Source organism: Amblyraja radiata, chromosome 26 (assembly GCF_010909765.2).
Source record: "Amblyraja radiata isolate CabotCenter1 chromosome 26, sAmbRad1.1.pri, whole genome shotgun sequence".
Lineage (NCBI taxonomy): Eukaryota > Metazoa > Chordata > Chondrichthyes > Rajiformes > Rajidae > Amblyraja > Amblyraja radiata.
This window is the reverse complement of record NC_045981.1, coordinates 31,461,018-31,478,998: the sequence shown is the minus strand read 5'-3', so window position 1 is coordinate 31,478,998 and position 17,981 is coordinate 31,461,018. Positions and strand designations below refer to the sequence as shown.

The window sequence follows — 17,981 nt, the reverse complement described above, 5'->3', positions numbered from 1 at the left end:
GCGTATGAATATTGGTTTCTCTAACTAACTAAGCAAGTAACCCTTGCTTTCCCTCTCTCCATCCCTCCCCCACCCTACTTCTCCTACTAGTTTCACTGGGCTCCTGATTAATTTTACTGTTTGTATACCTCGTTGTCACCTTCCCCTCAGCCAACAATGAGCCATTGCACATTTCCTTGCACATTGTCTGCTTTGATTTGTCCTTTTCACACCTTCCATGCTCTTTGTACCCTTCCATATCTCTAGTTTCTTTCTCCCCTGACTCCCAGTCTCACGAAGGGTCTCAACCCAAAACATTACTCATTCCTTCTCTCAAGAGATGCTGCTTGAGTTACTCCAGCACTTTGTGTCTATCTTTGGTTTCAATGAGATCCCTCCTCATCCATCTAAACTCCAATAAGTACAGCCCAGAGCCTTTACACCCTCTTCTTATGTTAACCCAATTTTTCCTGGGATCATCCTCACAATTCCCCATCCCCTTCACTCAATCCAGCAAGCCAAATCACTCACCTTTATAACCTTAAAATGTTAACATAATTAACATTATTTAATAGTAAAAGTAATGACACAACCAATGCATGATGGCAATTTAAATCCTAACCTACTCTTATTCAAGAATCAAATAACTACAGATGCTGGAAATCTGAAATAAAGCTAGAGAATGCTGGAAACATTCACCAGGTCAGGCAGCATCCGTAGAAGGAGAAACAGTTAACTTTTCAGTTCCAGGAACCTTCATCAGAAATCTTATCCCACTGCTTTTTTCAGGCATAAAAATGGCCTAATGGCCTAATTCTGACTGAATGGCCTAATTCTGCTCCTATGTCTTATAAACTCCCATTAAACATTACAACTTCTCTAATTCATATATTTCTGGAATGCACCAACGATGAATTATGAGGACCCCTTGTAGTTAACACTAATCATCAAGGCATGATGTTTACGGTTAACCAGGCAGATATATCCTCAATACATCCAATACGTTTCATTGGCAAGGCAAACAGTGAGCTGCCATTTTCAAGAGACTTAAGGGCCTGTCCCACGAGCATGCGACACCATGCGGCAAGTGCGACCTAAAGGGCCGGTCCCACCAGCATGCGCCTGCATGCAGCAAGTGCGACCAAACCAGAAGCGGGAACCGCGCGGAGGTCGAGTGAGTGACATGAAGTTCGAGCGAAGTCCGCAGGAAGTTCGCGCGTGACGTACGGCGTCGAGGCAGCTGCGGGCCGGCAGGCCGTTGCCGCGCGGAATTTTTGAACACGGTCAGTTTTTTGGAGACCCGCGCAATGTCGGGACCAACTCCGCACAACTCCATACGGCTCCGGCGATCGAAGTGGGACCGGCCCCGCGAGGCCGTCCGGCTCAAGCGACCGCGTTAGGTCGCGCTTGCCGCATGGAGTCGCATGCTGGTGGGACAGGCCCTTAATGGAGCAACATGACAACTTGAGATGAACTTTTGATCTTTGACTAAATTGGGTTTCGTTTGGAAAGCCCCTCAGAATGTGTTAGTAAAATAACCTGCTGGGTGAAAATGATATCATCCCATATGATTGCATTTGGCCTCATCCCACTAAACCTTTCCTTCCACGTACCTGTTCCTATCCTACAGAAATAAACCAATCGGCCCATCAAATCCATGCTGACCCTTTACATTAATCCTATTTTTTAATCTCCCTCCTTCTCGCCCACTCCTTCTTAGATACCCTACACACTTACAATTTACAGAGGCCAATTAACCTACAAACCCGCATGTCTTTGTGATGTGGGCAGTCACTGGGAGAACATCTAAACTCCACATAGAGAGCGCCCAAGGTCAGGATCGATCCTTGGTCTCTACCAGCTGCGCCACTGTGGAGATGACTGCTGTCAAATCTCCCTGGTTGGAAACCATCCCCGATGCCAAGCATGGTATAATATAGGATCACAGAGAAACACAGCGTGGAAACAGGCCCTTCAGTCCACTGGGTGTACACCAAACACAAGGCACTCATTTTTACATTAAGTACTGCAGATGCTGGTCAATACACAAAAGGATACAGTGCTGATGCAAATCAGCAGATCCGTCAGGATGTCTGGAGAACATGGCTGGGTGACTTTTCATGTCGAGACCTGCAATGTATCTCATCCATGTACTCCAGAGATGCTGCCTGCCCTGTTCCTCCAGCACTTTGTGTCTTTTTCCATTTTTACACTCTATTCTTCCCACACTCTCATCAACGTCTCCCGCTCCCCCAGATTCTACCACTCCTGAGTCAAGAGCGTTTGAATGTCATATTTACCGACAACAGGACAATGGAATTTTTACTTGCAGCAGCATAACAGGCCTGGAAACACAGTACTCATAGATAACATATAATAAACAAAATAAAATCAATATCCATATGCCATATCTCCATAATAGAGGCAATTTACAGTAGCCTATTCACCTGCCAACCTGCACATTACCGGAATGTGGAAGGAAACCAGAACACCAGAGAGAGAACCATGAGTGAGAATGTACAAATTACACGCAGGCAACATTAGTGGCGATCAAACCCTGGTCCTTGGAGCTGTAAGGTCCCACATAGGAGATTAGTGGGCAAAATTAGAGCACGTGGTAGTGGGGGTAGGGTACTGACATGGATAGAAAATTGGTTGGCAGACAGTAAATAAAGAGCAAGGATTAACGGGTCCCTTTCAGAATGGCAGGCAGTGACTAGTGGGGTACCACAAGGCTCGGTGCTGGGACCTCAGCTATTTACAATATACATTAATGATTTAGATGAAGGGATTAAAAGCAACATTAGCAAATTTGCAGATGACACAAAGCTGGGTGGCAGTGTGAACTGTGAGGAGGATGCTATGAGGATGCAGGGTGACTTGGACAGGTTGGGTGAGTGGGCAGATGCATGGCATCATCATCATCGTTGAAAACATTAGCAAAGCGGTGGTGCTGGTTTCCCGCGGGCACGGTGACGGGCGCACCACTCATCTCTGTCCTCCGTGCAGCTGGCAAGCTCCTCTTTTGTCTCAACACATACGTCTTGGTCGTATTGGTCCGCAAATTTGAGGAAGGACTTTGTTGCTATTGAGGGAGTGCAGCGTAGGTTGACAAGGTTAATTCCCGGGATGGCAGAACTGTCATATGCTGAGAGAATGGAGCGGCTAGGCTTGTATACTCTGGAGTTTAGGATGTGAGGGGATCTTATTGAAACATATAAGATTATTAAGGGTTTGGACACGCTAGAGGCAGGAAACATGTTCCCGATGTTGGGGGAGTCCAGAACCAGGGGCCATAGTTTAAGAATAAGGGGTAAGCCATTTAGAACGGAGACGAGGAAACACTTTTTCTCACAGAGAGTTGAGAGTCTGAAATTCTCTGCCTCAGAGGGCGGTGGAGGCCAGTTCTCTGGATACTTTCAAGAGAGAGCTAGATAGGGCTCTTAAAGATAGCGGAGTCAGGGGATGTGGGAAGAAGCCAGGAACGGGGTACTGATTGGGGATGATCAGCCATGATCACATTGAATGGCGGTGCTGGCTCGAAGGGCCGAATGGCCTACTCCTGCACCTATTGTCTATTGTCTTCCATCAATGTTTTCAGCATCGTCTTGATTGGCCGTCCCGGGTCATGTCTTCCATGGGTGTGTTCCCACAACACAACCTTGTTCGCTGACATTTCTGGGGCGCGGTGGCAGTGACCAGCGAGCCTCATCCTTCTCCACCTGATCTTCTCAGTCAGAGGTGGAATCTCCCCATCGAGCTGGTCGTTGGGGATGTGGTCCCTCCAATTGACATTTTGAACTTTACTGAGCATTCGGGTGTAGGTACCATTGAGACTTGGACAGTGCTCGAGTGAGAGTCCATGCCTCACACCCGTACAATAATATGGTCTCTACAGGTGCATGGAAGAACCTCAGTTTGAGACCCTTAGACATCCGAGACGTTCAGATTTTCCCCATGTTATGTAGGGTGTAAGTTGCAGCAGGAGTTAAAACTGGCATGTAACAAAGGTAATGCCACTGTGGTGATGGAAGATTTCAATATGCAGGTAGACTGGGAAAATCATGTTGGTTCAGGACCCCAAGAAAGAGAGTTTGTAGAATGCCTCCGAGATGGATTCTTGGAGCAGCTTGTAATGGAGCCGACCAGAGAAAAGGCAATTCGGGGTTTAGTGTTGTCTAATGAACCAGATTTGGTAAAAAAACTCGAGGTAAAGGAACCGCTTGGAGGTAGTGACCATAATATAATTAGTATTAATCAGTAATTTGAGAAGGAGAAGGTTAAATCAGAAGTGTCAGTGATGCAGTTGAACAAAGGGGACTATGAAGGCATGAGGGAGGAGCTGGCCAAGGTAGACTGGAAAGGGATCCTAGCAGGAACGACGGTGGAACAGCAATGGCAGGAATTTCTGGGAATAATCCGGAAGACGCAGGATCATTTCATTCCAAAAAGGAAGAAAGATTCTAAGGGGGGTTGGAGGCAACCGTGGCTGACAAGAGAAGTTGCCTGGGTTTCAGCAACTAAGTTACAGAGAAAGGTTGAACAAGTTAGGTCTTTATTCTTTGGAGCGCAGAATGTTAAGGAGGGACTTGATAGAGGTCTTTAAAATGATGAGAGGGTTAGACAGAGTTGAAGTGGATAAGCTTTTTCCATTGAGAGTAGGGAAGATTCAAACAAGAGGACATGATTTGAGAATTAAGGGACAGAAGTTTAGGGGTAACATGAGGGGGAACTTCTTTACTCAGAGAGTGGTAACTGTGTGGAATGAGCTTCCAGTGGAAGTGGTGGAGGCAGGTTCGAATTTATAATTTAAAAATAAATTGGATAGGTACAGTATATGGACGGGAAAGGAATGGAGGGTTATGGTCTGAGTGCAGGTAGATGGGACTAGGGTAGAATAAGTGTTCGGCACAGACCAGAAGGGCCGAGATGGCCCGTTTCCGTGCTGTAATTGTTATATGGTTATGAGTTAGGGATAGAATAAGACTAAAAGAAAAGATGTATAACACAGCAAAGAGTAGCCGGAAGCCAGAGGATTGGGAAATTTTCATAGGACAACAGAAGGAAACAAAACAGGCAATATGGGCTGAAAAGATGAAGTACGAGGGGAAGCTGGCCAGGAATATAAAGAAGGACAGTAAAAGCTTCTTTAGATATGTTAAGGGAAAAATAGTAGCAAAGTCAAATGTGGGTCCCTTTGAAGGCAGACACGGGTGAAATTATTATGGGTAACAAGGAAATGGAAGAAGAGTTGAACAGGTACTTCGAATCTGCCTTCACTAAGACACAAACAATCTCCCAGATGTACTGGAGGACAGAGGATCTAAGGGGGTAGAAGAACTGAAATAAATTTTCATTAGGCGAGAAATAGTATTGGGTAGGCTAATGGGATTGAAGGATGATAAATCCCCCTGGGCCTGATGGTCTGCATCCCAGGATCCTCAGGGAGGTGGCTAGATATAGTGGATGCATTGTTGATAATGTTCCAATGTTCAATAGATTGAGGATCAGTTCCTGTGGATTGGAGGATAGCTAATGTTATCCCACTTTTCAAGAAAGGAGCGAGAGAGAAAATGGGGAATTACAGACCAGTTAGCCTGACTTTGGTGGTGGGAAAGATGCTGGAGTCAATTATTAAAGAGGTCATAATGGGGTTTTTGGATAGCAGTAAAAGGATTAGTCCAAGTCAAGATGGATTTATGAAAGGGAAATCATGCTTGACTAATCTTCTGGAATTTTTTGAGGATGTGACAAGTAAAATGGATGAAGGGGTGCCAGTGGATGTAGAGTATCTAGACTTTCAGAAAGCCTTTGATAAGGTCTCGCACGGGAGACTGGTGACTAAAATTAGAGCACATGGTATTGGGGGTAGGGTGTTGACATGGATAAAATATTGGTTGGCAAACAGGAAGCAAAGAGTAGGAGTGAAAGGGTCCTTTTCAGAATGGCAGGCAGTGGCGAGTGGAGTGCCGCAAGGCTCAGTGTTGGGACCGCAACTGTTTACCATATATATTAATGATTTAGAAGAGGGAATTAGGAGCAACACTAGCAAGTTTGCAGATGACACAAAGCTGGGTGTCAGTGTAAACTATGACAAGGATGTTAGGAGGTTGCAGGGTGACCTGGACAGGTTGAGTGAGTGGGCAGATGCGTGGCAGATGCAGTATAATATAAATAAATGTGAGGTTATCCACTTCGGCGGCAAAAACAAGGGGACAGATTATTATCTCAATGGGGTTAGTTTAGGTAAGGGGGAGGTACAGCGAGACCTGGGCGTCCTTGTACACCAGTCACTGAAAGTTGGCTTACAGGTACAGCAGGCAGTGAAGAAAGCTAATGGAATGTTGGCCTTCATAACAAGAGGATTTCAGTATAAGAGTAAAGAGGTTCTTCTGCAGTTGTACAGGGCTCTGGTGAGACCACAACTGGAGTATTGTGTACAGTTTTGGTCTCCTAATTTGAGGAAGGACACCTTGTGATTGAGGCAGTGCAGCGTAGGTTCACAAGATTGATCCCTGGGATGGCGGGACTGTCATATGAGGAAAGATTGAATAGACTATACTTGTATTCACTAGAGTTTAGAAGGATGAGGGGGTATCTTATAGAAACATATAAAATTACTAGACCAAGTGCAGACCCGTTGGGTCTGTTCCCCCAACGTGCGGTTGTGGGGGGGGAGGCGGCATGCAGTGTCACACACACTAACTATCCCCCCCCCCCCCCACACTCACGCTAATTACCCCCTTGATATTATGTTAATATTATTAATTTGCTCCTTTTACCCCATAACCACCCTCTCTACTGATGCATAGCCCCCAACTTGCATTCACATCTAGAGAGGGGGGGAGGAGGGGGGTAGAGAGTGAGGGCAGAGAGAGAAGGGGCAGAGACACAGAGAGAGGGGCAAGAGGAGGAGAAGAGGGAGGGTGGGTGAGAGGGGAAAGGTGGGGGTGGAGGGGAGGAGAGAGAGAGGGTGAGAGTGAGGGGGAGAGAGGTGAGGGGAGGGGGAGAGGGGAGGGGAGGGGGAGAGTTGAGGGGAGGGGGATAGGTGGGGAGCAGGGAGGGTGGAGGGAAGGGGGTAGGGGGGTGTGGAGGGGAGGTGGGGGTTTAGTGGAGGGACGGTGGGGGAGGGGATGGAGGGGAGGAGTGGGAGGAAAAAGAGGGGAGAAAGACAGGGGGGGAGAGGAGGGGGGAGAGGAGAGGGGGGAGAGGAGAGGGGGGGAGAGGAGAGGGGGGGAGAGGAGAGGGGGGAGGAGAGGGGGGGAGAGGAGAGGGGGGGGAGGAGAGGGGGGGGAGGAGGGGGGGGGGAGGAGAGGGGGGGAGGAGGAGAGGGGGGAGAGGAGAGGGAGGAGAGGGGGGGGGAGAGGAGAGGGGGGGAGAGGAAAGGGGGGGGAAAGGAGAGGGGGGGAGAGGAGAGGGGGGGGAGAGGAGAGGGGGAGAGGAGGGGGGGAGAGGAGAGGGGGGGAGGAGAAGGGGGAGAGGAGAGGGGGGAAGAGGAGGGGGGGAGGGAGAGGAGAGGAGAGGAGAGGGGGGGAGAGGAGAGGGGGGAGAGGAGAGGGGGGAGAGGAGAGGGGGGGAGAGGAGAGGGGGGGGAGAGGAGAGGGGGGGGAGAGGAGATGGGGGGGAGAGGGGAGAGGGGGGGAGAGGGGAGAGGGGGGGAGAGAGGAGAGGGGGGGTAGAGGAGAGGGGGGGGAGAGGAGAGGGGGGGGAGAGGAGAGGGGGGGGGAGAGGAGAGGGGGGGGGAGAGGAGAGGGGGGGGAGAGGAGAGGGGGGGGAGAGGAGAGGGGGGGGTAGAGGAGAGGGGGGGGGGGGGGGGTGAGGAGAGGGGGGGGAGAGGAGAGTGGGGGAGAGAGGGTGCCTTTTTATTTCAACCCAAACCCCCAAACAACCATTTGCAGGCAGTGCTTTTTTACTTTAACCATATTTTCATTTTCAAACCACATTAAGGGTACTTACTCACAGTTGTGTGCACATGTGTTCAGTGTTATTCACAGCTCAGAGAAACGTGACCCTCTGCCTTCCTCCAGCTTGCAGACACTGATTGAGGCACACCACTTCCTGGTTTTATAGTCCATCCCCCCTGCTGCCAGCGGGGGCAGCAGAGAGAGTGGGGAATCTTGTAAAATCATTAATATCTCTGTCATTTTTCATCGACTGGAAAAATCCTCGGCACACATGCGGCAGAGGGGGGCTCTGAGCGAGGTGGCAAAAAATGACGGCCGTAGGTGGCGGCGTTCTCTCGGAAATCGCAGCACTGATCGCCAAAACCGGTCAAGAACAGACTTTTAGTAATATAGATAGATAGATAAAAGGAGTGGACAAGCTGGATGCAGGAAAAATGTCCAGAACCAGGGGCCACAGTCTTAGAATAAAGGGGAGGCCATTTAAGACTGAGGTAAGAAAACACGTTTTCACCCAGAGAGTTGTCAATTTGTAGAATTCCCTGCCACAGAGGGCAGTGGAGGCCAAGTCACTGGATGGATTTAAGAGAGAGTTAGATAGAGCTCTAGGGTCTAGTGGAATCAAGGGATATGGGGAGAAGGCAGGCACGGGTTATTGATTGGGGATGATCAGCCATGATGGCAATGAATGGCGGTGCTGCACCTATTTTCTATGTTTCTATGTTATTGAGGGCTTTCCATGCGAACGCTTTCAAACATTGATGTCATTCTCCGAGCACCCAGGTACTTGAAGTCCTCCACTTTCTTGAGAGATGTACCGACACTGGTCTTGAGAGGGTCATGGTCACCAATGTTGTATGCCATGAACTCCATCTTCTTGGTATTGAGGTGGAGGCCCACTTTCTCACACTCTGTCTCGACTATGCCGAGCAGCTCCTGTGCCTCCCTAACCTGGTCTGACAGCAGCACGATGTCATCAGCGAAGTCGAGGTCTGACAAGTTGACTGGCCTGTTTCTTCTAGAATGCCTTGGGGTGATTGTAAAGCCGAGGTCCTCTTGTTCCTTGAGCGCCTGCCTGGTGGCATAATAACTGCATGGCCGATGCAGTTTAACGTGGATAAATGTGAGATTATCCACTTTGGTGACAAAAACTGGAAGGCAGATTATTATCTGAATGGTGTCAAACTGGGAAATGGGGAAGTACAACGAGATCTGGGGGTCCTTGTTCATCAGTCACTGAAGGTAAGCATGCAGGTATCGCAGGCAGTGAAGAAAGCTAATGGCATGTTGGCCTTCATAACATGAGGAGGAGTATAGGAGCAAAGAGGTCCTTCTGCAGTTGTACAGGGCCCTGGTGAGATCACAGCTGGAGTATTGTGTGCAGTTTTGGTCTCCAAATTTGAGGAAGGACATTCTTGCTGTTGAGGGTGTGCGGCGTAGGTTCATGAGGTTAATTCCCGGGATGATGGGACTGTCATACGATGAAAGAATGGAATGACTGGGCTTGTATTCACTGGAATTTGGAAGGATGAGAGGAATTTTATTGAGACATATAAGATTATTAAGGGATTGGACACGCTAGAGGCAGGAAACATGTTGCCAATGTTGGAGGAGTTCAGAACCAGGGGCCACAGTTTACGAATAAGGGCAGGGCTCGAAATTAGCAGTTGCCCGGGTGCCAATGACCACCCAAACTGCCGCCGGGCAACCTAAATGGCGAGTCATTTTGCCCGGCTTGGCACTGCAGATACTGGTTTATACCGAAGATAGACACAAAAAACTGGAGTAACTCAGTGGGTCAGGCAGCAACTCTGGAGAGAAGGAACGTGACGTTTCATGTCGGCTGTGACGGCTTTAGTGCGGAGGACGCTGCGTGCCACTCCACCATATCCGCGTTTAAAACAAGGAAGAGGTGGGAAGGAGGGAGAGGCTCTCTCTCTCTTTCTCGCTCTCTCGCTCCCTCTCTCCCCTCCCCCCCCCCCCCCCCCCCCCCCCACGCCTTATCCTGGGACCCCTCCTCTCCACTGATCCCCATTCCAGCCTCTATTCAGTCCTCACTGACATCCCCTGTGCTCCCGTCTGCATCTACCCCCCCCCCCATCTATTCATCCTGCACTGATCTCCCTATCCACCTCGCATTGATTCTCCTGCCACCCCACTCCCCATCCATCCAATTCATCCTGTACTCACCCCTTTCCCATCCATCCTGCACTGCTCCCCCCCATTCATCCTGTACTGATCCCCCCCGATCCATCCTGTACTGATCCCCCCGATCCATCCTGTACTGATTCCCTCATTCATCTTTTACTGATCTCCTCATTCATCCTGTACTGATCCCTCCCATCCATCCTGTACTGATCACCCCGATCCATCCTGTACTGAGCCCCCCATTCATCTTTTACTGATCGCACCATTCATCCTGTAGCGAACCCCCCATTCATCCTGCACAGACCCTCCAATCCACACTGTACTGGTCCACCCATTCATCCTGCACAGACCCTCCGATCCACACTGTACTGAACCCCCCACCCACCCTGTACTGATCTCCCCATCCATCCTGTACCGAACCCCCCCATTCATCCTGCACTGCCCTCCCCCCCATCCATCCTGTACTGGACCCCCCATTCACGAAGAATGGGGGGAATCAGTCTGAAGAAGGGTCGACCCGAAACGTTGCCTATTTCCTTCGCTCCATAGATGCTGCCTCACCAGCTGAGTTTCTCCAACATTTGTCTACCCCCAATCATCCTGTACTGATACGCCCATTCATCCTGTACTGATGCGCCCCATCAATCCCGTACTGATCCACCCCATTCAACCCCACTGACATCCCCAGTGCTCTCCCCTCACAATTTTATCTATTCCAACCAACGTGCACTAATTCCCCTGCCTTAATCCAACCATCCCGCACCTTGCTTTCTCACCCCCCCCCCCCCCCCCCCCCCCCCCCCCCCCCCACCACCATCTATCCATCCCGCACTGATTCACAGCCTCCCCCCCCCCCGACCCTACTGTGCTGGAAATGTCTTCAGAACGAAAATTGACTATGTTTGATAACGGAATGCAATCAAATGTGTTTTAAATCCCAATGTTATTATTTGTTTTAATCCATAAAGATGGATTAATTAAATTGTGAACACGTGAAACATTAAAACCGCAGTGTTCGATTGTCACTGCTACCGTTGACCCGTTATTACAGAATTCATTTTAACGGCAAATCAATGCTCTTAATATGGAGTATCAGTACTGTAGTTATTTAATGAGCAACATTCACAACTAATCGTTGGATATCCAAGTTTTACAGTTTACAGTCAGTCATATACATCACAAATTTGGTCAGGAGACATTTCAGATGATATTTTAACGTTAATTCTGAAGTGGGAATGATGGAAACAGCGTTTATCAATAATTTTTTTTAAATCTGGTGCATACAAACTGGGTATTTTCATTGCTGTTCACAACACATACATTTAATCTGAATGTCCGGTAATGTGGTGTTTTGACACCTTTAAACATATTACCAAAAGAACATTTGCTGCAGTTATGTCCTTTGGCCATTTCTTGTCAGTTAGTTTAATGTTTAACCTGTCAGATGCGTATAGTCGGCTTTAACAGCTATTATCATAAAATGCCTTTCGAAATTTCCTTGCAACCTGTATATTTTGTTGTGGTTAAATTATGTGGGAAGCGAGTGTTTCTGTACCAATAGCAATAACGGCCTATGCTATGGCCATGTCATGATAATTTTCGGTCCTTCACAGAAAACATGCTTGCATCAATCTGTAGTGTGCTTGGTTAAGCATATATGTTACCATGGTCCAGGATTTATTGACACAGGTTGATCATACGCTGAATAATCCAACCACATTTTTGTTAGGAAGTGGAAAGAAATAATAGAAATTGCATTAAATGCAATGTGTAAAAAGAGTTGAGATACCGTATTATAATTTTGCTGCGTCATTGTGGTATATATCATGTCTTGATTGGTGAATTTGTTTGGTTTGTGACTTTATTTGAAGCAGAAATAATATGTGAATGCTTCCTTGAGCATAATTCCGACTGGTAACTACGGACTTCGTTCGAGCACATTATCGCACGCATCATGCAAGCCATCTTAAATTGACCGCCTAAACTGTCATTTGGCAACCTAAAAAGCTGCCTAAGTTGCCCGCTGGCAACAGGGAAAAAAAGTTAACCGGTAGGCCATTTAGAATGGAGATGAGGAAAAAAAAATTCACCCAGAGAGTTGTGAATTTGTGGAATTCTCTGCCTCAGAAGGCAGTGGAGGCCGATTCACTGGATGCATTCAAAAGAGAGTTAGATATTCTTGGGACTAGGGGAATCAAGGGACAAGGGGAGAAGGCAGGAACGGAGTACTGATTGTGGACGATTAGCCATGATCACAGTGAATGGCGGTGCTGGCTCGAAGGACAGAATGGCCTATTCCTGCACCTATCGTCTATTGTCTATTGTCTATTGAAGCAGCGCTGTTCGCTGTGCCACTCTGCTGCCCATGTAAAGTGCCTCAAAAGTAGAAGGACCTTTGGGTCTGACTGTGACTCTGATATACTACCAGAAGAAGACACTTCCTAGCTGAATTATGCTTCCTTCTCTAATTATATTTCTTTAAATGACATCATGAAAAACATGACGAGCAACAAAAGGAATTGCAAAGCCGTGGTGCCCATCACACAATGTACCTTGGACGGATTACCTCCCGTCCTCTGCTGTCGGTTACGGTCATGAACGTTTTCAGCAATGTCCTGCGCTAAGCGCCAGGTGGAATCGTATTTCGCCAACCTGCAGAAATCAGAGAAAAGCTACTGAATAGTCCGATCGCGAATAAGATTAAGAATTCATAAATTTGGGTTATTTAAATACATTTAGTGAGACTATAATAATAATGGATGGGATTTATATAGCGCCTTTCCAATACTCAAGGCGCTTAAATACTCAAGGCGCTTAATACTCAAGGCGCTTGAAGACTATTGCTCACGGCATCGATGCCACCACTCTTGCCTGAGTCAATAGGTCGGAAAGTATTGTCATACGTATCACTACTGTGCATAAGTGGGGAACAGATGTAGGTTTATTAATGTCACATGTACTGATGTACAGTAAACAGCTTTGTTGTGCATGCTGTCCAATCAGATAATACCATATATAACAAAATCAAATCAAACTCAAGTACAGTATGTAGAGCAAAGGGGAAGATAATTGACAAGGCAATGATCAGCGTGGACTTAGTGGGCCAAAGGGCTTTGGCATGGTGTATGACATTGCAATCTACAAAATAGTCCTGCAAGGGACAAGGTCCCACCTTCAAGCTGTGGACAGCCTCCGTGGCACTTAAAAATTACTGAATGGTCTAAATTCAGAAACAGATCGGGCAGCTCAAAACTGGACATTCACTGGGCACTGTGGATTACTGACAACAGCAGAAATGTATCCATAATTACACAGCTCATCAGATCCCTCCCGACCTAACAGATTGCTTGCCCGTTCACTCACAGATGCTGCCTGGCCCACTAACTTCCTCCAGCACTTTGCGCTTTTTTCTCTCAAAATTCCAGCGTCTGCCTTTAGTTTTTAGCTTAATTTAGAGATACAACATGGAAACACACTCTTTGGCCCACCGAGTCCACACATCAATCGCCTGTCCACACCAGTTCAATGTTATCCCACTTTCTCATCCACTCCCTGCACACTAGGGGCAATTTACAGAAGCCAATTAACCAACAAACCAGCATGTCTAAGGGATGTGGGAGGAAACCAGAGTATCCAGAGGAAACCCACATGATCACAGGGTGAATGTGCAAACTTCACACAGACATCACCCGAGGTCAGGATTGAATCCAGGTCTCTGTTGCTGTGAAGACCTCATCATCCCATGCTTTACCCTGACTGTCAAACCAAGGATTGACCCTAGTTCATTAGAGGGTGGCTGGATGCAGCTCAGGCACCTTACAACCAGTAGGACTTTGTAATCAACATAAGGTGCTGGTATAACTCAGTTCCTTGTGTCTCTAGAGTTCTGTGACCCTCCTGCCCCCCTGACTTATCGATGGCCTCCACCTCCCTCACCTCTCCCCTCCCACTCCCTGCAGCTCAACAGGGATCTACAGCCATTCCTCTGCTCCCCTGCACTGACCTATTGACCACCTCCTCCTCTCTCTACATCCACCCTTCTCCCCTCCCATCCACCTACCCTCCCTCTGCTCCTGCTCCTCTCCTTCCTGCCCCCCCCCCATCCACCCCACACCTACTCTCCATCTCCCTTCCACCTCCACTCCTTCCTCTTCCTCTCTCCCGCCCCTCAGGCAGCTCACCAGGGATCTCCAGCCATGTCTGCTCCCCAGCACTGATCTCATCCTCAAACCACCACCTCCCTCTCCTTCCCCTTATTTACCCCTCTCCCTCTCCTCCTACACCCTCCATCTCCTCCCCCCTCTCCCTCATCCCTGTCTCTCCTCTGCCCCTTCCCTCCAGCCCCCTCCCCTCCCTCTCTCTCCTGTCCTCCACTTCCTCCATCCACTCTCCACCCTCCTCAGCCTCTCACCAGGGATCTCCAGCCATCTCTCTCTCTCTGTGTGCTCCAGCTGTGCTCTCCTTCCTGCTTCTGGTTCGACGCACACATTTGTTCTGAACACAACCCGGTCCCCAGAACATTAGTTCCGACCGCGATGTGAGCTCAGTGCTTTATCATCCCACAATATTCAACAGGCAACGTTTGTTTTATAATCAGACATTTAACATTTCTTACTGAGCATATTCCTTTCCTTAACCCCCCTCTCCAGTTGTCCCACATGGAGAATATTACTCAGAGTTGAATCATTTGTTTCAAACATAAAGGGAAATAATCTGGGAGAATTTCTAATATATTAATATAATAATAATAATAATGGATGGGATTTATATAGCGCCTTTCTAATACTCAAGGCGCGTTGTGCTGTCTATATTTCACCCTGTGGGCACTCTCCAGGAATTAAATTAAATTAAAGTCTCAGAGAGATGATGGAGAATAGAAATCAAAGATTTTTAGCCCAAGAAGTCATGAACTCTTAGACCGAGAATAAAAATCATAGGGCATTTAAAAAATATTTCCTTCAGTTTGTTTCAAGATTCCAGTATCTGCAGTCTCCTGTATACAAAATAAAACCTTGAGACTTTTGCTCACAACTTTTAAAAATGATGGGAGTAGAAAAGTAACAGTGAATATAATTACATAAATTACTTAAGAAAGAAATCAGTGGGTTCAGTAGGCCGAAGGGCCTGTTTCCATGCTGTATCTCTAACTTACTAACTAACTTCCTCCCACCTCCCATAAATTGTGCAAAAGCCTTGATTGGTCAGCATCATCGACCATTCTTTGTGTCTCGATGCTGAATTTCTTAATGGAGGGTACTCTACAAAATTGTCATTGGTTCACTGTGAGCGGATCCTCCTAAATCTTTGTCACAATGTGAATGCCAATATGCAGTGGGAGTTATTAATGTGTATAGAGTACTTGGTAGTGTTATTCAGTGAAAAATTAGATATATTGATTAAATAATGTTTAAGATGCTGGCCCAATATTTCTCACTGCAGAGTTTGGACAATGTTCTATGTTACCTTTATTTTAAATGTTTCTGTGGTTTATATTTTATGTATTGCTATGGTTTTCCTGAAGCTTCACGAAATAATCCCGGGATTAACAATGGTATGACATGAGTTGAACCAAAATAACACTTCCAGAATGGAGACACAGTAGAACTGTCATCTTGGAAACTGTCATCTTGAGCAAACCAAACAACTTAGAAGGTCAGGCAGTATCTTTGGAGGGGAATGGAGAAGACCCAGCCCAAAATGTCACCCATTAATTCCCCTCCAGATATGAGGCCTGACCTGCTTTGTTCCTGCAATTGTTAATTATTTTACTTAACTCTTCCAGAACCTATTCCTCACTGAAGCATGATTAATTGTAGGAAGAGCAAAGAGTGTTTTATCGTCATATACACTGAAACAAAACAATGACATTCTTACTTGGACTGGCACAACAGGTTTGTAAACACAGTACTCAATGGGAAATATAACAAACACAAAAACAATGAATACAAAAACAATATAGTGTAAAAAAAACAAAACCCAATATAGTGTAAAAGTCCTTAGTACAACTATTATACAGTGTTATCCAAATAAGTAAATAATTCAGAAAGAGCATCCTTTAAAGTTATTATATTCTCTATTATACTAGAAGTTATCTAGTTCACATTAGATGTAATTCAGCCGGTGGTAATACTTTTGTTTTCAGTCCTATTGCATTTATTGTATGGACTTCTGAACTCTATAATCGTGATTCACTGTGATGGCTTCTTTTTTAATGTTATCATGTTAAAACATACTTCAACTTTGTTTCAAAGTAGGTAAATTATGTTCATTGCTACGTTTAATTGCTCATCCCGTTTCTGCAGCAGATCATCATGTTTGGGACAGGCAGGATTTCTGGATAGAAGGAATGGGTGACATTTTGGGTCTCACCCATTCCTTCTATCCAGAGATGCTGCCTATCCCGCTGAGTTACTCCAGCATTTTGTGTCAATCTTTGGCATAATCCAGCATTTGCAGTTCCTTCCAACACAGATCATCATGGTTGTCAGACGCCTCCACTAGGTGGCGGTCATGGTGCATAGCTGGAAATATACAGGCAAGTGCTTGAACATCAACCGTTGCGTGGGCAAGGGCTGATTACTAAAGGAAGCAAGGGAATAGTTGAGATGCTATCCAGATGATACAACAACTTTGCATTATATGGATACAAATGTCTATCCAAATATGTTGTCATTCACTTGAAATAAAAGGCTGCTTGATTTCACTGGACTATAAGAATTCCAGGGCAGTAGAAAATATAGATTTCTAGTAAAAGTACCGTTACATAGTACATGTGGTGTACAGTGGTGTACGTAGTCTTTCTCATGCTGTGCTGCTCTACGACTTGGACTATATTTCCTCACCATGCTAACCGAACAGTAAAATTCTGCATTTTCATTTCATATTAAAATGAAAGTTGGAAATTCAGAACTAAAAATAAAACAAAATGGGGCTGGGAGAATCGGGAATAAGCCGAATAAAAAATTAGAGAGATCGTCAATGATTTCTGAATTTGGATGCTTTTCAAAATCTTAAAGAAGACACAAAATGCTGAAAGTAACTCAGCGGGTCAGGCAGCATCTCTGAAGAATGTGGATTGGTAACATTTTAGGTCGGGATCCTTCTCCAGACTTAAACAAGGCAAACAGGTCCCAATGTCAATTAACAAGACAATAGAAGTGGCATGAAAAAATGTACAAAACACAACACAGGTAACACAATTTTAAAGGTGCTGCAAAGATATAAATCTGTCGTGCTAATAGTCATGTCCCAAAATTGCAATGGGGCCAATATTTTAATTTTAGTTTTGTTGGTTATTTTGAAACAAGTACTAATTGAAATGAGCATTTTGCTAGGTGTGGGATTATTAGAAGAGTCACTTTTGTTGCTGTCATAAAAATTGGTGTAAAATAGCATCACATCACAGAGGAACTCTCCCTTAAATAACTTTCATAACCGTGTTGGGTCCAATTGATGGGATCTGTCCATTTAATTGAAGAAAAATAATCCAAAATCAAAGAAAGGAAAGTGCACGTCAGCCAATCGACTGTTTGGAGTTTAGAGATACAGTGTGGCAACAAGCCCTTTGGCCCACCAAGTCCATGCCAACCATCAATCAAAGATGCTGCCTCACCTGCTGAGTTTCTCCAGCATTTTTGTCTACCATCAATCACCCATACACTAGATCTACATTATCTTACTTTTGCATCTCACATAAGACAATTTACAGAACCGAATTAAACCTCCAAATCCACACGTCTTGGGAATGTCGACGAAAACTGGAGCACACAGAGAAAACCCACGCGGTCACAGGGAGAACATGCAAATTCTGCACAGACAGCACACAGTCATGATCGAACACGGATCTCCGGCGTTGTGAGGCAGCAGATTTACCACTGTGCCACTCAAGTTAACCCCAATAAGCTAGAATGCACCCAATAACAATACCTTAACTAACATAAAAATGGTGACATG

General features: G+C 46.3%; 1 protein-coding gene across 1 annotated transcript in view; it reads right to left on the bottom strand.

The window, feature by feature from the left end:
• Positions 1-14,226, bottom strand: part of stx8 (syntaxin 8) — a 172,004-nt gene extending 157,778 nt beyond the window's left edge. Inside the window, 2 exon segments of the mRNA XM_033044615.1 lie at positions 12,581-12,680; positions 14,210-14,226. Of these exon segments, the coding sequence (XP_032900506.1) occupies positions 12,581-12,680; positions 14,210-14,226 (117 nt within the window).
• Positions 14,227-17,981: the final 3,755 nt, after the last annotated feature.